The sequence below is a fragment of the Globicephala melas genome, chromosome 7 (assembly GCF_963455315.2).
Source record: "Globicephala melas chromosome 7, mGloMel1.2, whole genome shotgun sequence".
NCBI lineage: Eukaryota > Metazoa > Chordata > Mammalia > Artiodactyla > Delphinidae > Globicephala > Globicephala melas.
In genome coordinates this window covers 99,708,527-99,735,883 of record NC_083320.1, presented here as the reverse complement: position 1 = coordinate 99,735,883, position 27,357 = coordinate 99,708,527, and the positions used below count along the sequence as shown (strand labels likewise).

Genomic DNA, 27,357 nt, shown 5'->3' with positions numbered 1-27,357 from the left:
CTGTGACAATGAAGCCAGGGTTACACATTGTATTTATAGTCCCCACTGTATTATCTGGCTTTGTGAGGAATACGTAAATAGGCCAAGTACCTAGTGATTGCCAGAAAGGTGATTTGGATTGGATAGAGGAAAAAATGAGCACAAATCTATTCCCCTGCTGGAAAAGCAACCCAGTGCACACAACCTACTGACAGTGAGTCAATTCTTTCAGTGGTATTTATAAAGACCACATGGCTCTAAGAGCTTAGATATTGTTTAATTCTGTGTAAAGGTTGTTTTATGTCAAGTTCTTTTATAAATATATTTGATCTTAGGTTTTATTTATAGTATGATAATACACTGCAGCTTTGTCCCAGGATATATTTTCAAAATCAGCTTTACCAATGATTGGTAAAGAAATTATGAAAAAAAATGATTAAAATGATTAACTCCAAATAATTTTATTTTGATATCTTGTGGAGCATTAGAGTAGAATGTGCGCCCTAGATATTGAAATGTGGCTTAATTTAGTATGCAGTTCTCTGCTTAAACACCGCTCCAGTCTTTTGATACTTCGATACCAACGTGTCAGTTACACACAGAAGTAAATGCCTCTTTAAATAGTTCAAGCTAACCTGAGAAGGGGGACGAGATCCATGATTTTTTTCTTGCTTCCCGAAGTCAAAAACCGCACAAATTTCTATAGTTTGGTCAAAATCATGATGAATAAAACAGAATATTATTCAGCATTTCAAATCTAATGACTCAAAGTTTTTTGGTCATCTCCTTCAATAGAAAATACTTGCTAGCAAGTAGAAAGATGACTTATAAAATTACAATGGCACATTAGGAGAATGAGTTGTGGGAGATTCATTACGTATTAGAGCAAGGCTACGTAATTCCATACCTTTTTTTAAATTTAGTAATAGTACTCATCTGAAATAAATCATAGTGTACCTCTGAAATAATCATAGTGCAAAGGCAACAATAAGGCAAGACCCAAACGTATGAACAATTCAAAATGAAAATATACAAATAGATTAATAAAACTGCTATCTTGTTTTCTCTATTTGTAACATCATCACCATGATAATACTTACCTTGCAACCAATTTCAACTGAAACCTGAGTTTACAGAAAAATAAAACTGAACTTCTGTTAAATGATTTCATTCATTTATTCAAAAAAAACAAATCTTAAGTGCTTGCTGCTCTCCAGAAACTATATCAGTGCTAGGTAAACAAGTATGATTTGCCTCCTGCCCTCATGAATTAAGTTACATTCTTTTTATAGCTTCCATAAATAAACATTTAATTTGCAGGCATAAATGTATTTAATTAGGATATTACAGAAGAAAGAATGGACTGTAAGTAAGACGTTATTCATTAGATACAAAGGCAAAGCTCTTCTTAGCTATCATACATGTAACCTACTCTAGGCCTTGAAAACAAGCAAAGATATTATGTCTAAATAAAATGAAGGGCAAAGATTAACAGCTATCTAACCAAGGTGATTAGTATGGTCAGGCAAATTGTAATATTCCAGAAATGAAAACCTGACTTCCTTTTCACCAACACATTTCTTATAACTGGATTACCCAATAACTCCCCCTACCACCTCCCACAAAGACAAGCCAAAGTCCATGGAGCCACTCAGTGGTTTTGATTGATTGATTGATTGACTGATTGTATTTGTAATTTAAATTCTTTTTTAAAACTTTTTGAAAATAGCAAAATCAGAAATAACCTAAGGAAAGCTGAGGTGATTTCTTTGCCAAGCCACAAAAAGCAAAAGTGCAATGTGTTCCCATGCCCCTTCTGTCATTTCAACTTTGTAGAGTCAACTTTGTAGACTCTCAGACTGGAGAGTCTCCCTAGTTTGTGGCATTTAAACTTAAAAAGAAAAGCCACAAAGAGAGAGAAGAAAATTAATCTGATTGCCAAATCTGAATCACTTACATGTACGCTCCCAAAATCTATACTTCTACACCAAGGAGAATTACCCAGAGAAATGCTAGAGATGTAATATGTGTTTGCAGTCACATAACTAATGATTCATGAGGGAAGAGCAGATACAGAGCAGTCAATCTAATGTTTGGGGGATAATTTTATTGATGAACTACCTTAGGAATTAGTTTTCTCTCACATGAGCCAAGGTATAAATTTCTGATTAAATGGTATCTGTAATCATTGAAGCATAATGTCAATTAAAATAACCACTGGTGGTCAACCAGTGGTCAACAAAACCACTATTTAATTTTAATTATACAGAACTTGAAATAAATGTAACATATAAGAATGTATACACATACCATTGATCCATCGAGCTTCTAGATCATGAAGCACAAATTCTTTCCTGAAGAGGTCTTCTAAAGACAATCTGGTTTCTGATGAATTTGTGAGTTCATCTAAAATAAAGTAAATTTTAGGTTAGACACATTCTCCAAAGAAGACATACAGATGGCCAAGAGGCATATGAAAAGATGTTCAACATCACTAATTATTAGAGAAATACAAATCAAGACTACAGTGAGATATCACCTCACACCAGTCAAAATGGCTATCATCAAAAAATCTACAAACAATAAATGCTGGAGATTGTGTGGAGACAAGGGAACCCTCCTACACTGTTGGTGGGAATGTAAATTGGTACAGCCACTATGGAGAACAGTAAGGAGGTTCCTTAAAAAACTAAAAATAGAGCTACCATATGACTCTGCAATCCCACTCTTGGGCATATATCCGGAGAAAAACATAGTCTGAAAGAATACATGCAGCCCAATGTTCATTGCAGCCCTGTTTACAATAGCAACCTAAATGTCCATCAATAGAAGAACAGATAAAGGAGATGTGGTACATATATACAATGGAATATTACTCAGCCATTAAAAAGAATGAAATAATGCCATTTGCAGCAACATGGAAGGACCTAGAGATTGTCATACTGAGTGAAGTCAGACAGAGAAAGAGAAATATCGTATGATACCCCTTATATGTGGAATCTAAAAAGAAATGATACAAATGAATTTATTTACAAAACAGACTTAGAGAATGAACTTCTGGTTACCAGGAGGGAAGGATGGGGGAAGGGATAATTACAGAGTTTGGGATTGACATGTACACAATGCTGTATTTTAAATGGATAACCAAGAAGGACCTACTGTATAGCACAGGGAACTCTGCTCAATTTTATGTGGCAGTCTGGATGGGAACAGAGTTTGGGGGAGAATGGATACATGTATAGGTATGGCTGAGTCCCTCTAGTGTACACCTGAAACTATCATCAACATTGTTAATTGGCTATACTCCAACATAAAATTAAAAGTTTTAAAATGTCTTAAAAAAAACTAATGAATTACACTATCTGGACTACTTTGCTTTAAAAATATGTTAACTAGATGACAGTATAAAGTGGAAATTTTAATGGTTTTTGGCATTAGAAGTTTGTCTGTTCCATGATACTTTTCAACCCATTAAATTATTTTCAATATTAAAATTGTCTTGAGCTACCACAAATTTAAGAGATCAATCCCTTGTTATGTACTGATATATAATATGAAAGCAGTTAATAGTTTCTATTGTGCATTGTGCCCCAACACACACATTTTCACTGTTTAACCATAATCCAGCCCAATACTTTCCAAAATCACTTCAACATATTCTCTCTAATGATAAATTTACAGTTTTGTTGTAAACACCAAAGATGAAGAGGTAAAGGTCCCAAACAAATACGATCAATAAAACTTCCCAACTTGAAAGGAAGTTCACCAAATAAACAGAATAAATACCAAAATTCCACAAATAAACCCAACAAATACTAAGTGGACTTAGGAGTTAAATGTAAAAACTCAATATAATGCCAGAATATGAATGAAAAGCACATGTTTATATTAGTCCCTGACACATAAACTAGGTGTACTTCCTTTTCAAATCCCCAAATGTAAGAAATGGAAGGACAACACAGCTTAGATACCAAAATTAAGCATAGCAAACATACTTTTAGACAAAAGAGGCTACAGACAAGTTTGTGATATTTCATTTTCTTTGCAAAATAATATGATTGTTTATTTACTGTATAAAATCATCTTTGTGACCTTTCAGCTGTGACCTTAACTCTGGTTGAAAATAAAATGTCAACAATATATGCTAACCTCATTAGATATTGTTTTTTAAAAGTTCAGTACTTATTGTAGCAAGAGCTTTGTTTCTTCCAGCTGAAAAGCTGGGGCAAAGAATCAATAACTTCAAATGCAGTTTCTTTCAACATGAATCAGCCATGTAGTTAACCCACAAAATAATTGTTCAGAAACAACTGAAAAAAATATAACAGATGGAACTAGTGAGAATTGTTTGACCCAAGCCTAGTATAAGACGTGATTATATATAGATATGCAAAACAAAATGCTCCATTTGACAGTCTGACACAACAAAATTTAAATTTACCTTATTCATTCAACAAATACTAGGGCTCTTAATTTTCAAGGTGTTAAGTGAAGTATTGTAAGGTGCAGAAGACATATCTATGTCCTGCCCCGAGGGGTTCACACAAAGCAAGAAAGAATACGATGGATGTCAGAATGAGGATACAGAGTACTGTATGAGCTCAGACAAAGGAAGGAAAATATCTTGCAAAAACAATCAGAAAAGCCTTCAGTGAAAAATATAATGACCAAATATCATGCATTGCTGGTGGGAATGAAAAATGGTACAGATACTTGGAAGACAGGTTAGCAGTTTCTTACAAAACTAAACATGTAATCTAACAATTGTGCTCCCTGGTATTTACCCAAATGAGCTGAAAACTTACAGCCACACAAAAATCTGCACATGGATGTTTATAGTAGCTTTATATATAACTGCCAAAATTTGGAAGCAACCAAGATGTCTGTCCTTCAGTAGGTGAATGGATAAACTGTGGTCCAGATATTGTGATACTATGAAGTGATAAAAAGAAACGAGCTATCAACCATGAAAAGACATGGAGGAACCTTAAATTATTAAGTGAAAGAAGCCAGTTTGAAAAGACTCCATACTGTATGATTCCAACTATGTAACATGCTGGAAAATGTAAACAATGGAGACTCTAAAGGTACTAGTAGTTAGAATGGTAGATACGTGTCATTAAACTTTTGTCCAAATCCATAGGATGTACAACAGCAAGAGTGAACCCTAAAGTAAAATCTGAACTTTGGGTGATAATGATGTGTCAATATAGGTTCATCAGTTGTAGTAAACATATCACATGTGGGATGTTGACAATGGGGGAGGTTTTACCCATGTGAAGGTAAGGGTAAATGGAAAATCCCTGTACCTTCTGTTCAATTTTTCTGTGAACATAAAATTTCTCTTGAAAATAAAATCTATTCATTTTTATTTTTAAAAGTTAAATGACCTGGGCCTTACAGGTTTCAAAAGACAGAGAAAGGGAATGGCATGGACAAGTGAAGGAATGAGAGCATTTTAGAAAAAAGAATGACTGCTTTTTGTTTGACACAGCAAAAAAGCTTTGATGCTAGAATTAATTTTCTGTCATAGTAGTTTGGGATTTTAATCAGATGAGCTAACTTTATCAGGATTTCAGAAATATATTTATTCTATGAGATATCTCAATAAGACCAGATTTTGGTATAGACAAGTTTCACAATTTAAAGTTTCCTGAGATTATATAAAGGCACCCTAATTTGTCCAATACAATCCCTTTAATTCTTAGATGATTACACTTTACCATCTCTCTTTGATATGCATTTATTTAGTTGATCCAATGAAATTTATATAGGTAAAGGTAGGAGGTAGGAGTCTAACTTTCAGTGGAAAGTAGATTATGATAGCACAATCTATTAAATAAATGATCCTTATCAACTGAATTGAAAAATTTACTATATTTTTGCTCCTAGGTAAATTCCACATATTTTGTTTACTGTATTTTTTGGGCATATGTAAAACAAACAAACAAAAAAACACCTTCTAAGGCAAATGCAGCATACCATACAATGTTTTTTTCATATACTTTTTTGAAATATTATTTTGGCAATTCTCAAACATCTATTCTTTCATATGAGCTTAAAAATCATATTAAAATCCACCAGAATGGGAATCTTATTAAAATAGCATTATACATACACAGTGAATTGGAAAACTTTAAACTTTAGGTACATTAATTGTGTTTCATCTTCTATTTTTCATATAGATCCTTCACATTTCCTATTATATTTACAAGTATATATGGTTTGTTATTGTGAACAGAATATTTCCCATTGTTATTCTAAATGAATTAATACACACACACAGAGTTAATAATTATATTATTCACCATATCACATTTTCTTTAAAATGCCAATGGAAATTAAATCTTTTATTTTTCTACATATTCAATTCTATCATCTGAAAATACATTTTCTCTTTTTCCTAAAGTTTAAATTTATATGTATATATATTTATATGTATATCTGTGCATGTATATATATGCATTTATATGTATATATATATACATTTATATGTGTATATACACACACACATAATATATATATAAAATTTTCAAGTATTGCAGATTCACACGCAGTTGTAAGAAATAATACAGAAAGACAAATCCTTTATACACTTCCTCCAGTTTCCATCAATAACATATATCTTGCATAAACAATATCTGAAAAAGAAATTGACATTGATACCCTCCACCAACTTTATTCAGACTTCACCAGTTCTGCATGTATTCAGTTGTGTACATGTGAGTATATGTGGCTGTCTTTAGTTCTATGCAATTATATCAAATATGATGAGTACCAGTAAGGCAGAGAACAGTTCCATCACCAGAATCTCCTGTGTTGCCCTTTTATTGCCATAACCTCCCTCTGCAACCTTTGGCAACCACTGATCTATTTCCCATCTTTATAATTTTGTAATTTCAAGAGTGCTATGTAAATGGAATCATGCATTATGTAATATTTTGAGATTGGCAGAGATCCATCTTAGTTGTTGAGTGTATCAATTCTCTGTTCCTTTTTGTTGCTTGGTACTATTCCAGGGCATGAATGTATCAGTTTGTTAAACTATCCATCTGTTGAAGGAAATCTGGGTTATCATTTGTAGCTTGGGGTTATTATGAATAAAGCTGCTATGAACATTAATTATAGGTTTTTATGTGAACATAAATGTTCCTTTCTTTGGGATAAATGCCAAAATATGCAATTGCTGGGTCACACGGTGCACATTTAGTTTTGTAAGAAAAAATCGGATGCTTTTCTAGAGTAGTTGTACCATTTTACATTCTCACCAGCAATGTAGAAATGACCTAGTTTTTCTGTGTTCTTGCAAGAATTTGGTGTTTTTTTAAAAAAAATAAGCCATTCTGATATATGTGTAATGATATGCCGTTGTGGTTTTAATTTGCATTACCCTAATAGCTAATGAACATCTGTTAATGTGCTTATTTGCGATGTTTATATCCTCTTAAGTGAAATGTCTGTTCATGTCATTTGCCCATTTTCTAATTGGATTGTTTTGTTTCTGTGACTGTTGAGTTTAGAGGTTTTTATTCTAGATGTAAATCATTTGTTGATATGTCAACTTCGGATTTCCTCCAGCCCTCTACCTTGTCTTTTCATCCTTTTAAAAAGGACTTCTGCAGAGGAAAAGTTTTTTAATTTTGATGAGATCCACTTTATCATTTTTTCCTTTTATAAATCACACTTTTATTGTCAAGACTAAGAATGCTTCAACTAATCCTGAAGATTTTCTCCTATCTTTTTTCCTAAAAGGATAATAGTTTTATATTTTACATATAAGTCCCGGAATCATCTTGAGTTACTTTTTGTCTATCATGTCAGGATTAATTAGAGGTTCATATTTTATTTTTGTTTTTTTGCATATTGGATGACCAATTGCTCCAGCACCATTAAAAAGCATTTATTTCATTTTAGTGAATTATTTCATTAGCTCGAGTGTCAAAACAATGTTGAATAATAATGATGAAATAACAATCCTGCTGTCTTCTTTTATTATGGCAGCATCTTTAATATTTCATTATTTAATAAGATGTTTTTTCTTGATTTTTGGAAAGGAATCTGTATCATGCTTAAGTAATTTGTTTTTATTCCTGTCACTTCGAATTTTTATCTGAAATTATAACTATGTCATGATACACTTCCAGCCTTTTATACAAACATAATTTTCTCCTTTAATGTGTTGATATAAAAGTTTTATAAATGAAATTTCCTATTTCCAACCACCCTCTATTTCTATAACAAAATCCAACTGGTCATGGCAAATTATTATTACTTTTCTACTGCTAGATTAATATGTTAAATGTTTATTTAAATGTTCAGATTTTTTTAATGAATTAAACTAATGGTCCATTATTTTTTTTCATTTTGTATTATACTGATCAGTTAACATTTTAATAATTTTAGTAAATATTCTGAACTCCATTTATTTTCTATAATCTGAAATAATTCAATAATTTTAATAGTCAGGATTTTTTAACTCCAATTGCCCTTAGAGTTTATTATAAAATCAACTCATCAAAGTAATTCAAACTATTGTGATTAAATTTTAAATTTAAACAATAATCAGATAAAACTTAAGGTTTAAATTATTTGTCTTCATTCATTACTGAATGAACTGTATATACTTCATTACTTCATTCCTTTTTCTGGTTGTTTTTTTTTCCTTATTTCTTTGTCCATTTCTTTAAATTTTTCTTAGCTGCCAGGCACTACCCCTGAGGTCTCTTGAATTTTTCAGTCCTAGAAAAGAGACTTCTTCCTCTACATATGATGAATAATTAAGCTTCTGTTTTAATAGCCTTGGAGGCTGGTTTTATTATCCCCTAGCTCCTTTTATCTCCACATCTCATCATAGTCTTTTGGGGTGTTCATCCTTTGTAATCAATCATCCCTTTTCCAAATGCCCCTCCCCAAGCCCTATTGGGATATCCATTTGGAGGGGAAACTTAGGCTCAGCAAACCTAAAGATTTTGACAAAGTTCACATGGTTAGTAAGAGGCAGGACTGAAATTGGAACCTACATCTCTCTGACCTATTAAGCTCTACTGTCTCTCAAAATAAGTTTTCTTTTCTCGTTCTCTATAATATTGTGTTAATTAGTTTTTTTAAAATGTACAATTTTATAAATGATATTTTAAGAATATTCTTATTTCCTTTTAGCCACAATAATCCTCCTAATTGAAATTCAACTCCTCCTGTACCCTCTCCAGACTTTATTACCATCCCATTCTGCTCCAACCTGCTCATGAAGGTACCATTGCCAGTCTTTCTATTTTCTCACATAGAGCAGTGTCACAGCATTCATGAAAAAGTGGAGCTTTTTGTTTGTTTTCTTCAAGAAATTGTCTATAAAATGTCAGCCTGAAACTCCAAATTTACCCTCTGCTCATTGTTGCACTCTATTTAGTATTAACATTAGTAGCATCACCTATCACACCTCATCAGCAAACATTTATAACCCAGCTGCAACCTGATTTCTCAGGAACTTAATTTATGTTAGAACCATCTGAAGAAATCTTATATTTCATACATTTTAATAATTTTCTCTCCATTTTGACTCTACAGCCACACTTAGCAAACAGAGAATCCTGGGCACCATTTCTTCATCCCAATCACTCACATCGAACACTGAGAAGGTAGCTTAAGAAGGAAATTGGTATTAGATTGTAAATAATTTTAAGAGATGATTCCTCATGTAAAGCTCCTTTCTTACAAATCTTCAGAGGAAGAAATTCTGAAATCAACACCTATTCCTAGTATCAACAAAATATTACTTAATTTTTTTTTGGCCGCACTTCACGGCCTGTGGGATCTTAGCTCCCTGATCAGGGATCAACATGTGCCCCCAGAAGTGGAAGCACTGATTCTCAAACACTGGACTGTGTCTCATAGACTTTATCCTTCACAAGTAAGGTACTGAGTAACACATCATCTCTAGTTATTTTGTAACTAAATATGAGATACCTTTTGATGTGTGTGCATATGTACATATATATAAGTGTGGATACATGTGTGAAAGTCTGAAAACCTAATATATGTTGATAGTTGCTATTTCTTTTTTTTTTTAATGATGTTTGCTGTGGGTTTGTCATATATGGCCTTTATTATGTTGAGGTAGGTTCCCTCTATGTCCACTTTCTGGAGAGTTTTTATCATAAATGGGTGTTGAATTTTGTCAAAAGCTTTTTCTGTATCTACTGAGATGATCACATGGTTTTCATTCTTCAATTTGTTAATATGGTGTATCACATTGATTCATTTGCATATATTGAAGAATCCTTGCATCCATGGGATAAATCCCACTTGATCATGGTGTATGATCCTTTTAATGTGTTGTTGGATTCTGTTTGCTAGTATTTTATTGAGGATTTTTGCATCTATATTCATCAGTGATATTGGTCTGTAATTTTCTTTTCTTGTAGTATGTTTGTCTGGTTTTGGTATCAGGGTGATGATGGCCTCATAGAATGAGTTTGGGAGTGTTCCTTCCACTACAATTTTTTGGAAGAGTTTGAGAAGGATGGGTGTTAGCTCTTCTCTAAATGTTTGATAGAATTCACCTGTGAAGACATCTGGTCCTGGACTTTTGTGTGTGGGAAGATTTTTAATCACAGTTTCAATTTCATTACTTATTTATTTTATTTCTTCCTGGTTCAGTCTTGGAAGGTTACACCTTTCTAAGAATTTGTCCATTTCTTCCAGGTTGTCCATTTTATTGGCATAGAGTTGCTTGCAGTAGTCTCTTAGGATGCTTTGTATTTCTGTGGTGTCTGTTGTAACTTCTCCTTTTTCATTTCTAATTTTATTGATTTGAGTCCTCTCCCTCTTTTTCTTGATGAGTCTGGCTAACGGGTTATCAATTTTGTTTACCTTCTCAAAGAACCAGCTTTTAGTTTTATTGATCTTTGCTATTGTTTTCTTTGTTTCTATTTCATTTATTTCTGCTCTGATCTTTATGATTCCTTTCCTTCTACTAACTTTGGGTTTTGTTTGTTCTTCTTTCTCTAGTTTTTTAGGTGGAAGGTTAGATTGTTTATTTGAGATTTTCATTATTTCTTGAGGTAGACTTGTATTGCTATAAATTTCCCTCTTAGAAATACTTTTGCTGCATCCCATAGGTTTTGGATCATTGTGTTTTCATTGTAATTTGTCTCTAGGTACTTTCTGATTTCCTCTTTGATTTCCTCAGGGAATCTCTTGGTTATTTAGCAATGTGTTATTCAGCCTCCATGTGTTTGTGTTTTTTAAGTTTTTTTTTCCCGTAATTGACTTCTAATCTCATAGTGTTGTGGTCAGAAGAGATGCTTGATATGATTTCAATTTTCTTAAATTTACTGAGGCATGATTTGTGACCCAAGATGTGATCTATCCTGGAGAATGTTCTGTGTGCACTTGAGAAGAAAGTGTAATCTGCTGTTTTTGGATGGAATGTCCTAGAAATATCAATTAAATCTATCTGGTCTATTGTGTCATTTAAAGCTTGTGTTTCCTTATTAATTTTCTCTTGGGATGGTCTGTCCATTGGTGTAAGTGAGGTGTTAAAGTCCCCCACTATTATTGCGTTACTGTTGATTTCCTCTCTTATAGCTGTTAGCAGCTGCCTTATGTATTGAGGTGCTCCTACGTTGGGTGCATATATATTTATAATTGTTATATCTTCTTCTTGGATTGATCCCTTGATCATCATGTAGTGTCCTTCCTGTGTCTTGTAACATTCCTTATTTTAAAGTCTATCTTATCTGATATGAGTATTGCTACTCCAGCTTTCTTTTGATTTTCATTTGCATGGAATATCTTTTTCCATCCCCTCACTTTCAGTCTGTATGTGTCCCTAGGTCTGAAGTGGATCTCTTGTAGACAGCATATATATGGGTCTTGTTTTTGTATCCATTCAGCAAGCCTGTGTCTTTTGGTGGGAGCATTTAATCCATTCACGTTTAAGGTAATTATCGATATGTATGTTCCTATTACCATTTTCTTAATTGTTATGGGTTTGTTTTTGTAGGTCCTTTTCTTCTCTTGTGTTTCCCACTTAGAGAAGTTCCTTTAGCATTTGTTGTAGAGCTGGTTTGGTGGTGCTGAATTCTCTTAGCTTTTGCTTGTCTGTAAAGCTTTTGATTTCTCCGACGAATCTGAATGAGATCCTTGCCAGGTAGAGTAATCTTGGTTGTAGGTTCTTCCCTTTCATCACTTTAAATATATCATGCCACTCCCTTCTGGCTTGTAGAGTTTCTGCTGAGAAATCAGCTGTTAAACTCATGGGAGTTCCCTTGTATATTACTTGTCATTTTTCTGTTGCACTCAATAATTTTTCTTTGTCTTTAATTTTTGTCAGTTTGATTACTATGTGTCTCGGTGTGTTTCTCCTTGGGTTTATCCTGCCTGGAACTCTCTGCACTTCCTGGACTTGGGTGGCTATTTCCTTTCCCATGTTAGGGAAGTTTTCAACTATAATCTCTTCAAATATTTTCTGAGGTCCTTTCTCTCTCTCTTCTCCTTCTGGGACCCCTGTAATGCGAATGTTGGTGCATTTAATGTTGTCCCAGAGGTCTCTTAGGCTGTCTTCATTTCTTTTCATTCTTTTTTCTTTATTCTATTCTGCGGCAGTGAATTCCACCATCCTGTCTTCCAGGTCACTCATCCGTTCTTCTGCCTCAGTTATTCTGCTATTGATTCCTTCTAGTGTATTTTTCATTTCCGTTACTGTATTGTTCATCTCTATTTGTTTGTTCTTTAATTCTTCTAGGTGTTTGTTTCTTAATTCTTCTAGGGCTTTGTTAAACATATCTTGCATCTTCTCGATCTTTGCCTCCATCCTTTTTCCGAGGTCCTGGATCTTCTTCACTATCATTATGCTGAATTCTTTTTCTGGAATGTTTCCTATCTCCACTTCATTTAGTTGTTTTTCTGGGGTTTTATCTTGTTCCTTCATCAGGTACATAGCCTTCTGCCTTTTCATCTTGTCTATCTTTCTGTGAATGTGGTATTTGTTCCACAGGCTGCAGGACTGTAGTTCTTCTTGCTTCTGCCGTCTGCCCTTTGGTGGATGAGGCTATCTAAGAGGCTTGTCGACAGTTTCTATTGAAAGGCTAAATATTTGTTAACCAAATAGTATCCTATGATTATGGTTATAATTATGAATAATAGCACATGGATCCAATGAGATGCACAGTATAACAATGATCCCAAGTATTTAAAGAACTGGAAACAGAGTAATTATTTTTTTAATTGTACAAGATATAGAATCTTAGCTAAAACATTCAACTTTGCAAACAGGAGTGTAGAAATAGAATTGACATTAAATAATTCTCTCCATGTTCTTTTCTCTGTTCTAGTCTATCATTCAAGATCATAGACTTCTATTGGTATTTCTGTGCTTTCTTCCAAAAATCCAATCTTGCTTTTAAATGGCCTTTTGAAATAAGTTGGCCACATAATCTTAGAAGAGAAAAGAAAATTCTTCAGTAATGAACTGAAGGAAAACTAATCTGTGACTTTCAGTACTTGGTTTCTCTTTACTGAAACTGTGTTACTTTTTATCTGGTTTACTCTTGACATCAGAGGTTCAGAAATATTTCTTTTAATTTAAATCTTATTTGAAATAATTTCTTGTTAAAACAGTAATGAAAAGAAAAATCTAATCAGGTAGTTATTCGGAATTCCCACAAGAAGAACAAGGCTATTTTCTCTTTCTGCTCATTTGATTCTCTCTTTTCTCTGGATGTCCAATGTACCACCACCTTTATTTCCCAGAGCTACATTTAAATCTCTATTCTTAAAGTTTATTCTCATTTCCCATGTTTAGTGTCACTACAGGCTACTCTTCTGGTGCATTTCCATTTTATTTATTTATTTTTATTTTTTATTTTTTTGCGGTACGCGGGCCTCTCACTGTTGTGGCCTCTCCCGTTGCGGAGCATAGGCTCCGGACGCGCAGGCTCAGCGGCCATGGCTCATGGGCCCAGCTGCTTCGTGGCATGTGGGATCTTCCCAGACCGGGGCACGAACCCATGTCCCTTGCATCGGCAGGCGGACCCTCAACCACTGCACCACCAGGGAAGCCCGCATTTCCATTTTAAAACATTATTGATTTTTCAAAGTTCATAGAAAGGGTAACACCCCCGCCACCCTGCCTTATATAACTGTATATATGAAAATATAGAATGCAAACCATAGCAGTCACAGCCAAATTCCAGATCTTTTCAAAATATTTGCTGATTGTACATTTCCTAGTCAGACTTTAAAGTTTTGTTTTACTACTTAACAGCTAAAGCACTAATTCCTTTCTTTTTTCAATCATTTTCCCATTCTTTTCTTTCACTAGGATGCTGAAATACAATACAGCAGACTGAATATTGTCAAAATTTATGTCATTTGAGATCAGATATAATATACCAAGTTCTTTTTAATGTTTCCTGGTTTATCACCTAGAAAATGAACAAAGGGTTACTATTTCCAGTTAAGGAGCTACACATAGTTTGGAATGTAAAATTGAGGAATAAAAATACATATCACTGAAACAGAAGAAAATTATAAGGTATGCCCTGGTACAAGTTACATCTCTTTTCTTTTCTATTTATAAATGAAGAAATATATGGAAATCATTAGGCAAAGTACTCAGCTCATTTAATGTTAGCCATTGTCATTATTATTATTAAAATGTTAAAATGTACCTCAATATAAAGCAAATTTGAATTTTAAAATTTCAAAGTCACAAAACAAAATGTTTTCCCTTTCTTTGGAGTTTTTGTTTCTTTCATAGTTCCCTTCAGCCCAAATATTTCCATTATGTTCTTGGATGTACCCTACCAGAAGTACAGTATTGAGTTGCATGTTTTAGTAGAAAAAGTTAGTGAAATGTAAAATTCACTCAGAAGTCTCTTTTTGAAAGAAGAGTATTTGGCTATTTTGAATTTGTAAGGTCAAATATATGGATCACACAAATAAATTATAAATCAGTCTTGTCAATGAAGCAGCTTGTCACTTAGTATTCTGAACACCAATTCATCCACTCAAGCAAAAGCACAAAGGGAATTAGTGCACTGTGTACCATCTGTTTTATAGTCCCAGAAAATTACCTTTGTTCCTCTTGGTATGCCAGGAGTTTCCTTCCTCTATCACTTTCTTTTGCCTTTTCCTACTCCAATATCTTGTTGTGGCAACAGCTAAGTTTCTTGAATAAAAGGCCAGTCAATTCCTTATCTTCATCAATTCTATCACCTAGAACCACTTTTGACTCAGATTAACCCTGTATCTTATAAAGTCTAAATTATATATACCCTTCAAATTAAATTTACTTCCTAAATCAGATTATCTTCCAATGAATGTTCTTTCCTTCTCAAGTATATTTCCAGCATGTAGTGTTCATACAGAAAGCCACATTTTAATTATAAATAGTCATTTAAAAATTCAGCTATGTGGAAAGTTACTAAATTGTAATTACAGCTGGGTCTGTACTGAATGGAATGAAGAGGACGGCTGGCAAATAAGGTATTATATATTTATTTAACTGTCATTGTCTTCCCTCTCCCAACTCTGTCCTTTTTTTTCACCATACATGGGGAGAATTTCTAGGGAATGTACACTGAATACAAAATACTGAAATAGATTACAAGAAGTTTGCCTTCTACGATCCATTCGTCTTCTCAAAGTTTCCCCACAGACAGTTATGAACTTATACTCCCACTGCCTATACTCAAACAGGGACAAGCACTAATGCTGAAATAACAGTAATCAGAGCTAGGAGTTCATATTTTAATCCTAGTTAAACCCTTAACTAGTGCATAGGCCCTTGGCTAGTTCTCTCCATCTATTCAGGAGTAAGTTTCCTCATTTGTAAAGAGAAAGGGTTGGACTAAATTACACTGTGGCTGGCTGTGTTCTAGAGACTCTAAAGCTCTCTTAGGACAGAGAAAGGAGAGGGGTAGATGGGAATTATGTGGTTAAAACACTTCAACCAGAACAGCTCTGCTGTTGACATGTTTGGTTTCTTCATATAGAACTTTATTGGATGTACCCCTCCCCAAACACACACTAAGGCCCATAAAGTAGCTTGCATCTGTAAGATGCCCTAATTTCTGTTATATTCTGTACGAGTTCTCCTTATTTTCAGCAGAGACTCTTAACTGCTCATCAAAATAAGGAATGTACTTTCAGGTTCTGAAGGACTTATTAAATTTTACTTCAAACTTGTCATCTCTTGAATAAGTAAATCAAGAGCTTTAGGATTTACTCATAGGTTTAATTAGTCAAATTAGTCAATCATTCAAAGTTCTAATCACATTCAATCTTCTTTCTGAGACTTTTTCCAAATTAAATCTCCTGAATTTGAGTAGAAAACCTAAATGTGAGAAATGTACTTGCACAAAGGCCTTTTACATTGTGAGAAGAAAAGGCAAATTACAGACTGATACACATAACACACACCTTACACACACACACACACACACACACACACACACACACGCTAGAATGATGTCTTCTTTATACCCTAATGTGTTATAGCTCTACTTTGGGCCTATGAGCTCTTATATAAACAAGTTTGAGCTCCTCCCTCAGGCATACTTTTTAATTCAATCACATTACCATGAGCAAATTTTTGTTCCATATCTCTACTACTCTACAGGAGAGCACTGCAGAGCATAATCTGTGGGCAACTGTGGAAGCAGTCCTAAAAGTCAAAATTATATTCATAGTAATACTAAGGCACATCTTCCTTTTACACTGGGTTGAAATTCCCACTCCTGGAAGCAAAACCAAAAGTGGATGCAACTACAGGCACCTCACTGAGAGTCAATACTGTGGCATAAAACTATATGATAGTCATTCTGTTCTTTAGTCTTATAAATGCTCAAAAAATGCTTGAAAAATCCTATTCCAGTTAAGAATTTCCTCAACACAGTTCTAAAAATTGTCCATTGTATTCAGTCTCCACCCTTGATATCTTTTTAATATTTGTGTGGTGAAAAGGGACTTATACCTCCTCCCCTCTGCTGCCCAAAAAGCACTTCCCCTGCATATTGACATGGTACTTGTTCCAAAGAAATGCATGTGGGCAATTGCTTAAGTTATGAACTGAACTCACAGCTTTTTTCCTGGAACACCATTTTTAGTGGAAAAACTGAATAACAAACTATGATTATTTAGATTTAAGGATCTGGCAAATGTTTTCTTCAAAATAAATAAAATGAGCCTCTCACTTAAAAATCATAACTGTTAAAAAATAATACATAAAAAATTTAAAAACACAATTGTTTGTTACAAACTATAAAATTCAAGTTTTCAAAAAAAAATTGAAGTTTTCAAAACTTGTGTTCTCTATCTTGAGTTTGACTACTTCCCAATACTCTTCTAGTGAGATTTTTCTAGTTATACCATCAGTGATATTAGCTGTTTTTTCTTAATATTGTGTAATAAACTCTACCAACATTTGGAAGATCTGTATAACTCACTGAACTAATATTTTCCAAATGACCAATGCATAATGTTACAGAATCGTGCATAGGTAAAAGATCCTTTTAAAGTGCTAGATGGACCAATAGATTTTAAAAGCAGAGTACTGATATTTTACGGATATGGTTTCAGGTTTCACAATGCAGCTAACCATTGAGGATCTACCATTTATCAAGTTCTCAAGAAGTATCAAGGAAGAGCCTCTACAATTATGTGAAAAAGCTATTAAAAAACTCCCTCCATTTCTAACTACATATATTTATGAGGCCAGAATTCCTTCATATGCTTCAACCAAAGCAACTGACTCCAAAAGAATTGACACAGGAGTACATATGAGAATCCTGCAGTCTTCTATTGAGCAGACATTAAATATTTGCAAAAACATAAAATAATGACATTCTTCTCACCGATTTTTGAAAAGGTAACTATTTTTCATTATATATTATGTATATTTACATGTAATAGTTTTACTCTGCCATTTTAAATGAATTAACAGATATTTTATAAAAAGCCTGAGAAATTAATTTCTAATCCAGAAAATATTTATAGGTATAATTCAAATGCCCAAAAGCACTTTTATGTCCTCAATGATTTGTTAGAGTTCCCCACACTAAGCTCTCCTGTGTATACTTTATTGTGTATTTTATTAAGTTTATTTTACCTTCATTTCAAACTGCTAAGGTTATAGTAAGTATTATTCTAGGTCTCTACAGATGTGGACTCTCTTCTCGATTTGGTAATAACATCAGATTTAATGATCATACTACATTATGTTATTGTTATGTTCATCATCAAGAACTTCATGAAATATTTCTCTGACATTCTGTAATTTTTAATACAAGAGTGAATAAGTAGATAAATTTGTCACTGGTCAATATTTAGTGAAAACTCGGTTTGTACTGATAGTATAAACTATTATGCATCATACAATAAATGGAGGAAACAGTGTAAATGGTAAAGATATAAAACCTAGGCTTGATGGTTTTAAATATAACAACTCAGGTTGATCACAAATCACAGAAGCCAGTTGCATATAAATTGGATCGGTAAAGTCTGTTATTAGAGTGATATCAATGAACACAAAGGAGTAGATTGCTCCAAGAGACTGTTTTCCCACAGTAACATCAAAAAAAAAAAAAAAAAACACAAGAAAAATTGTCAGAATAAACTGTCAAAACTCTGGAAAACAGTCAAATGTTTACAAAAGACAAGCAAACACTGAATCAAGAAAAAGGCAATTTAAAAATAATAGGAAGGCTTGTGGAATTTTTATTTGCCATTACCCCCATCCCCTCACTGTCTTGGTGGCAATCTTTGAGTCAGCAGCCTGCATTTGTAGTATGGTCCTGGTTCTAGAGGGAGCAAAGTAGATCTTATTCTCAAAGAGTTGTGTTTGCCTGCTCTAAACTGTCTCAACTGACACAAGGCACTTATTTTTGTTACACCTGATCCAGAACAATCAGGGCAGAAAAGCAATGGGTATTCCTCAAAAACATCATAAAGCAAATGAATGAGCCACAGCTACATGGGGAAAAAGACAGAGTTAAGACATAATATAGGGAACCCAAAGCTGGGAGGCAAAGCTGGAAAAGAGTTTCTTTGGGAAATTAGGCATTCAAAATGCCTACATATATTGGAACATTTGGAAAGCCACATGCATGCCCAGAGCAGTATGCATGCTCAAAAAAGATCTGAAAAGACCCTAAGTTTTCACCTCTGGCTAAACTTTAGGCTCAGTACAAGCAGGAAGTGAAGGCTAAGACAGAACTGCAGATGATCTGAATAAGTGTCCCAGCACAGTACTAATTTGAAAAGAATGAGATGGTTTTTTGGTCCCCTCTTTTTAAAAACATTCTACTTTTTTTTCTTTTTTTATCCTCCCTGCCCCTCCCCACCTCTTGAATCCGAACATTCAAGGAAATCTTTGTAAAAATGTGACCTGTACATAAACTAAAGGAACAGAGACTTCAGAGACTACACATCACACAGGATACTGACTTTCCAAAATCGATATATCAATATTGATCAACTAATCAATGCATCAATATCAATATCTCTCTATATCTATCTATTTATCCACATATCACTACATCCAACAACAGCAGGATACATTCTTTTCAACTACATGGAACAGTCTCCAGGATAGACCATATGTTAGGCCACCAAACAAGGTTCAATAAATTTAAAAATATTGAAATTATTCAAAATATGCTCTCTGAATGAGATGGAATGAAAGTAAAAATCAATAACAGAAAGAAAACTGGAAAATTCACCTGTATGAGGATGTTAAACAAGACACTTTTAACAAGCAGTATTTCAGAGAAGAAATCACAAAGGAAATTAGGAAATACTTTGGGACAAATGAAAATGAAAATACAAAATACCAAAACTGATAGGATTCAGTGAAGGCATTACTAAAAGAGATAAATACCTCCACTAAAAAAGAAAGATCTCAAATCAATAACCTAACTTTACATGTAAATAAGTAGAAAAAAAGAAGAGGAAATTAACTGAAATCTAGTAGAAGAAAGTAATAAATATTAGAGTGATGATAAATGAAATTAGAGAATAGAAAACCAGTAGAAAGAATCAATAAAATCAAAAGTTTTTTCTTTGAAAACATCAAAACAATTGACCAAATTTTACTTAAGTTGACTAAGATAAAAAAGAAAGAAGATGCAGATAATAAGTCAGTTATGAAACTGGGAGCATTGCTAGAATTTTATAGAAATTAAAAGAATCATGAGAGAATACTTTGAACAATTGTATGCTAACAAATTAAATAACTTAGATAAAATGGACACATTTCTAGAAACATGTAAACTACCAAACTGACTCAAGAAGAAATAAAAAATCTGAACAGACCAATTACTAGTAAGAAGATTGAATCCATAAACAAAAACCTCCCAAAAATGAAAAATGCAGGAACAGATGACTTCACTTGTAAATTCTACCAAACATTTAAAGAAGAATTAGCTCCAATTTTTCTCAAACTCTTCCAAAAGCTAGAAGAGGAAGGAATACTTAATAACTCCTTTTATAAGGTTAGGCTATTCTGATCCAAATCCAAAGAGAACACATGAAAAAAATGTTAAGATTCCTTATGAATATATATGCAAAAACCCTCAATGAAATACTAGTAGCAAATGGCAGAATGACTTCTTTTAATTGGCCAACCAAATTCTCCAGCATATCAAGAGGATTATGAACTATTAACAAAGAGGATTATTCCAGGAATTTAAGGGTAACCTGACCAAAAAAAAAAAAAAAAAAGAGGTAACCAATGTAATACACTACATTCATAGATAAGAAGAGGAAAAACACATGATCATCTCAATTCATGATAAAAAGCATTTGACAAAATCCATCACTCTTTCTTTTAGAAACATTTTAAAAACTAGGAATGAAAAGAAACTTCCTCAACATGAAATAAGGTCTTTATGAAAAACCCACAGCTAAGGTGGTAGTCAGTGATGAAAGACTGAAAGATGTTCTGTGATCAAGAACAAGACAATGATGTCCACTTTCACCATTGCTATACAAAATTATACTAGAAATTCTAACCAGAATTCTAGCCAGGGAAGAAAAATAAATAAAAGACAGCCAACTTGGAAATGAAGATGTAAAACTATCTCTATTTACACATGCCATTGTCTTCTATATGTAGAAAACCCAAAGAATCTACAACAATCTTCTACAGCTAATAAGTAAATTTAGAATAAAGGGTTTTAAGTGTTTATTAACACTCAAAAATTAGTTGTATTTCTATATGCCAGCAATAAGCAATCAAAAAAAGATATTAAGGAATTAATTCTAGCTACAATCACATTCAAAAGAATGAAATACTTAGGAATAAATTTAACCAAGGAGGTAAAGAATTTACATTTAAAACTATAAAACATTGCTGAAAGAAATTAAAGATATAAATAAATGGAAAGACAACTAGTGTTTAATGATTGAAAGAATATTTCTAAGATGGCAATATTACCCAAAGTGATCCACAGATTCAATACAATCAATATCAAAATCCCAACTACCTTTTTATTTTTTGCAGAAATGGAAAAGACAATCCTCAAATTTATATGGAATTGTAAAAGGCCCTGAATAGGAAAAAATTAAAAACTAAAAAAGAAAACAAAGTTGGAGCACTCACATTTTCTAATTTCAAAATTTACTACAAAGCTACAGTAATCAAAACAGTGGCGTGATACTGGCATAAGGTTAGACACAGACTGTGGATTACAATTGCAAGTCCTCAAATAAGCCAATATTATCTATGATAAATGATAATCAACAAGAGAGAAAAAAAAAACTTTCAATGGGTAAAGAACAGTCTCTTCAACAAATGTTTCTAGGTGAAATGTATGCAAAAAATGAAGTTGGACTCCCCACCTTACACCGTACACAAAAATTAACTCAAAATCATTCACTGCCCTAATGCTATGAGCTAAAACCATAAACCTCTTTAAAAAACATACAGGTAAATCTTCATGCCTCTGGATTTAGCAATGGATTCTTAGATACAATACCAAAAAAGATAAGCTGGACTTCATAAAAATTAAGTGTCAAAAAAGTGAAGACAACCTACAGAATAGAAGAAAATATTTGCAAATCATATATCTAGCAAGAGATTAATATCCAGAATACAGAACTACAACTCAACAACAATAAATCAAACAACCCAATTAAAACATGTGCAAAAAACTTGAATAGACCATTCTTAAACGAAGATACACAAACGGCCAATAAGCATATGAGAAGATGCTCAACAACACTCATCATTCGGGAAATTGCGTATTAAAACCAAATGAGATGTCACTTCAAACCTCTTGGATGACAATCATAAAATAAATGTAAAATAACAAGTGTTGATGAGGGTGTGGAGAAACTCGAAAATGTATATATTGCTGTTGGAAATGTAAGATGGTGTAGCTGCTGTGGAAAATAGTCTGGTAGTTTCTCAAAAAGTTAAACATGAATTAGCACATAGCCCCATAATTCTATTCCTGGACATACTCATCAAAAAATTGAAAACAAGAACTCAAAAAAAAACAATGCATGTACACATGTACATAGCAGCTCTATTCCCAATAGCCCAAAGGTGAAAACATTCCAAATTTCCATCAGTGATTGGATGGATGGATGGATGGATGAATCAATGAATGGATAAATAAATTGTGATACATACATACAATGGACGACTATTCAGCCATAAAAGGGAATGAAATGCTGATATGTGAAAACGTGGATGAACTTCTAAAACATTATGTTAAGTGAAAGAAGTCAAACTAAAAAGGTCACATATTGTTTGATCCCATTTGTATGAAATATTCAGAATAGGTAAACTGGTAGAGACAGAGCTAGACTGCTGGCTGCCAGGAGCTGGGGCAAGTGGAAAATGGGGAGTAACTTCTAAATGGGCACAGGGTTTCCTTTTGGAGTGATAACATGTTTTGGAACTATATAGAGTTGGTGGTTACACACATTGTGAACATAGTAAATGCCATTGAACTGTTCACTTCAAAGTGGAAAATTTTATGGTACATGGCATTACCCATATGGTATAACCCATATAAAAAAGTAAGTTTATTGGCCTTTTTTCCCTCATATTGCATAATTGCTGGTGTTTCTCCAGAAAAAAACAGGGTAGGCTGTGAGCATAGGATCAGAGGTGTTCTACACCCCATGCAAAAGTCAAATCATTATGCACAGATTTGCATATTAAAATATCCCCTATCACAAACACAGGGGGCTAATGTATGCTAATTTTTTTTCCAGGAGGAGGGGCAATTGGATACAACACCCTCGCTTAAGGAAACTTTCCTTCTCAAAGACCAGGCTATTTTGATCCCCCAATTTTCCCCAGGCTATCATATTCCTAAAGCAAGTACTTCATTTAAAAGAAGGCAAATAAAAAATATGACAACATATTTAAAATTGTACAGTGACATGTAAATAGTTTTGATACACTGTGGTTTACAAAAGAACAGGTTCACTTACATTTTATCATGAGTGTTTGAAGTTTTAGAAAACAATATGATAGCTGAAAGAATTTACATGTATACTTTTTCCAGTCACCTACTTCTGTCACTTCTTCTCTAACTACCCATTGGCCACCCCAGCTTAATTCCTTCTTTGCTTTGCATTCCCTTTTGGAAATATACAGAATTAACTCACTCATTTAAAAAAAAAAAATCAAGGCTCAGAATAAAAGCACAGTTCATTTTGCTCTCTCTCTCTCTCTTTTTTTTTTCTCAAATGTTTCTTGCCCATACTTTGCATAGGTACAGTATAGAGCTTAACTTAACATTTATTTCAAAGGTTAAGACAGGTGCTAGAGCCAAAATGGCCTGGGATAGGGACCCAGCTTCCCCATATTCTGACTGTGTGACAGGCAATTTACTGTAACTTGTAACACTCAGCCAAATAATGTAGAATATGAATAAATTAATAGTATCTATTTCATGTTAGTGGTGCGATGGTAAATAAAGTAGTACATTTAAAGCACTCAGTGTAATACCTGGAATATAACAAGCAGATAATAAATAAATGTTACTTATTAAAACAGATTCTCTTCTGACTCTTATAAAAATGAACACATTATAAGGTAAACTAAATCCCTTATTTATCTGATTGGACAATACAAAAAGATGAAAATAAATAAGGAAATCAAATCTGACTTAAAAATAGAAATGCAACTATAAAGCAGAGACAAAAAATATAACTACCCTGACTTTATTAGTGACAGAGAAAATTATTTTTCATTTAACATAAGAGATAAATCTATTAGAAAAGCAACCACAGTCCATTTTATCTGGGGGGAAACTGTTAGAATCTGTCATTGTTTTCTCTTTGGCAGCCTGATTATGCCTGGGTAATACCATATTAAAATGTGTTCATCTGTGCTGTTCTTGGAAAAACAATCAGAGACAATTTAGCTTATGCCTATCAATACAACATATATCTCTTTTTAATTCAACAAAATAAAATATACGATTTGCATCTTGGTGGATGTTGATGTTTATAAGTGAGTAATGCAAATTTCAAAATATGTAAAACATTATTTCTCCCTCATAAAAGCATAATGGGATATTTTAATCGCTGCTTTGACATTTTAAAACACAGGTCAGATACTTAAATGACACGTTTTAAATTAGAGCTGCCAAGACATTGCTTGCAACATAATATAACACGACATTTTAACTAACTATAACCAGGAGCTATTATTTTCTCAGAATATAATAGTAACCAGAATAAATTCATTTTGAGTTTTTGCATAACAATAAAAAATCAGCTGTCACCTGTCCAATAAAGCACTTAATTTTATCAACTGTTTTCTAGAAAATTATCTTTTTTATAAATAGGGACAGATTAATATTTTTAAAGCCTCATTTCAAAGGGTCAGAACATTCCTTTAAAAAATGTGGGGGGTGAGTCAAGATGGCATATTAGGAGGACGCGGAATTTGCATCTTCTCAAAACTAGGGCACGTACCAGGCAACGGTGGGGGACAACGGACACCTAAGGGGATGGCAGGTACCCCCAGTGACCAGTTGTTTCAATTATAGTTTTATTTTTTCTAATATATTTTTTATCTTTCTAATTTCATTTTGGTTTTTATTCGTTGATATTATACTGCTCTTTTGTTTTCTTTCTTTTTTTTTTTTTTTTAACCGTACCATGAAGCTCACGACATGTTGGTTCCCAGGCCAGAGGTCGGGCCCAAGCTCCTGTGATGGGAGCTCTGAGTCCAAACTGGTGGAATTACAGAGAACCTCAGACACCAGGGAAGATTAATCTCAGTGAGCCCTCCTGGAGGTCCTCATCTCAGCACCAAGACCCAGCTCTATCCAACTGCCTGCAAACTCCAGTGCTGGACGTCTCAGGACAAACAACCAGTAGGACAGGAATAAAGCACCACCCATCAAAAATAAAAAAATTAAACAACAAAAGATATGTTATAGAATAAGCAGCAAGGTAAAAAACCTACAAGACCAAATAAATGAAGAAGAAATAGGCAACCTACCTGAAAAAGAATTCAGAGTAATGATGGTAAAGATGATCCAAAATCTCAGAAACAAAATGGAGAAAATAAATACAAGAAACAGTTAACAGGGATCTAGAAGAACTAAAGAGCAAACAAACAGTGATGAAAAACACAATTACTGAAATTAAAAATACTCTAGAAGGAATCAATAGCAGAATAACAGAGGCAGAAGAACGGATAAGTGACCTGGAAGATAAAATGGTAGAAATAACTGCCAGGGTGCAGAATAAAGAAAAAAGAATGAAAAGAATTGAGGACAGTCTCAGAGACCTCTGGGACAACATTAAATGCACCAACATTTGAATTATAGGGGTCCCAGAAGAGGAAGAGAAAAAGAAAGGGTCCAAAAAAATATTTGGAGAGATTATAGTTGAAAACTTCCCTAACATGGGAAAGGAAATAGTCAATCAAGTCCAGAAAGCCCAGAGAGTTTAATACAATAAAAACCCAAAGAGAAACATGCCGAACCACATATTAATCAAACTATCAAAATTTACATACAAATAAAAAATATTAAAAGCAGCAAGGGAAAAGCAACAAATAACATACAAGGGAATCCCCACAAGGTTAACAGCTCATTTTTCAGCAGAAACTCTGCAAGCCAGAAGGGAGTGACAGGACATATTTAAAGTGATGAAAGGGAAAAACCTACAACCAAGATTACTCTACCCAGCAAGATTCTCATTCAGATTTGATGGAGAAATTAAAACCTTCAGAGATAAGCAAAAGTTAAGAGAATTCAGCACCACAAAACCAGCATTACAACAAATGCTAAAGGAACTTCTATAGGCAGGAAACACAAGAGAAAGAAAAGACAAACAAAAAAACGCCAAAACAATTAAGGAAATGGTAATAGGAACATACATATTGATACATATTGATAATTATCTTAAATGTAAATGGATTAAATGCTCCAACCAAAAGATACAGACTGGCTCAATGAACACAAAAACAGGACCTATATATATGCTGTATATAAGAGACCCATTTCAGATCTAGGGACACATACAGACTGAAATTGACAGGATGAAAAAAGATATTCCATGCAAATGGAAATCAAAAGAAAGCTGGAGTAGCAATTCTCATATCAAACAAAATAGACTTTAAAATAAAGACTATTACAAGAGACAAAGAAGGACACTACATAATGATTAAGGGATCAATCCAAGAAGAAGATATAACAATTGTAAATATTTATGCACCCAACAGAGGAGTACCTCAATACATAAGGCAAATGCTAACAGCCATAAAATGGGAAATCGACAGTAATACAATCACAGTAGGGGACTTTAACACCCCACTTTCACCAATGGACACATCATCCAAAATGAAAATAAATAAGCAAACAGAAGCTTTAAGTGACACAATAAACAAGATGGACTTAATTGATATTTATAGGACACTCCATCCAAAAACTACAGAATACACTTTCTTCTCAAGAGCTCAAAGAACATTCCCCAGGATAGACCATATTTTGGTCACAAATCAAGACTTGGTTAATTTAACAAAACTGAAATCATATCAAGTGTCTTTTCCAACCACAATGCTATGAGACTAGATATCAATTACAGGAAAAAAAAATTTATAATTACAAACACATGGAGGCTAAAAAATACACTACTAAATAACCAAGAGATCACTGAAGAAATCAAAGAGGAAACCAAAAAATACCTAGAAACAAACCTATGGTATGCACCAAAAGCAGTTCTAAGAGGGAAGTTTATAGCAATACAATCCTACATCAAGAAACAAGAAAAATCTCAACTAAACAACTCAACGTTAACACCTAAAGCAATTAGAGAAAGAAGAACAAAAAAATTCCCAAAGTTCGCAGAAGGAAAGAAAACATAGAGATCAGATCAGAAATAAATGAAAAAGAA

At 33.4% G+C, this 27,357-nt stretch overlaps 1 protein-coding gene across 4 annotated transcripts in view; it reads right to left on the bottom strand.

Moving 5' to 3' along the window:
- Positions 1–27,357, bottom strand: part of DPP10 (dipeptidyl peptidase like 10) — a 1,292,066-nt gene that overhangs the window by 480,568 nt on the left and 784,141 nt on the right. For all 4 annotated transcript variants that reach the window (XM_030843834.2, XM_060302530.1, XM_030843833.2 and 1 more), the window contains exon 3: positions 2,290–2,385. In XM_030843834.2, the coding sequence (XP_030699694.2) occupies positions 2,290–2,385 (96 nt within the window). The remainder of the gene's footprint in view (positions 1–2,289; positions 2,386–27,357) is intronic.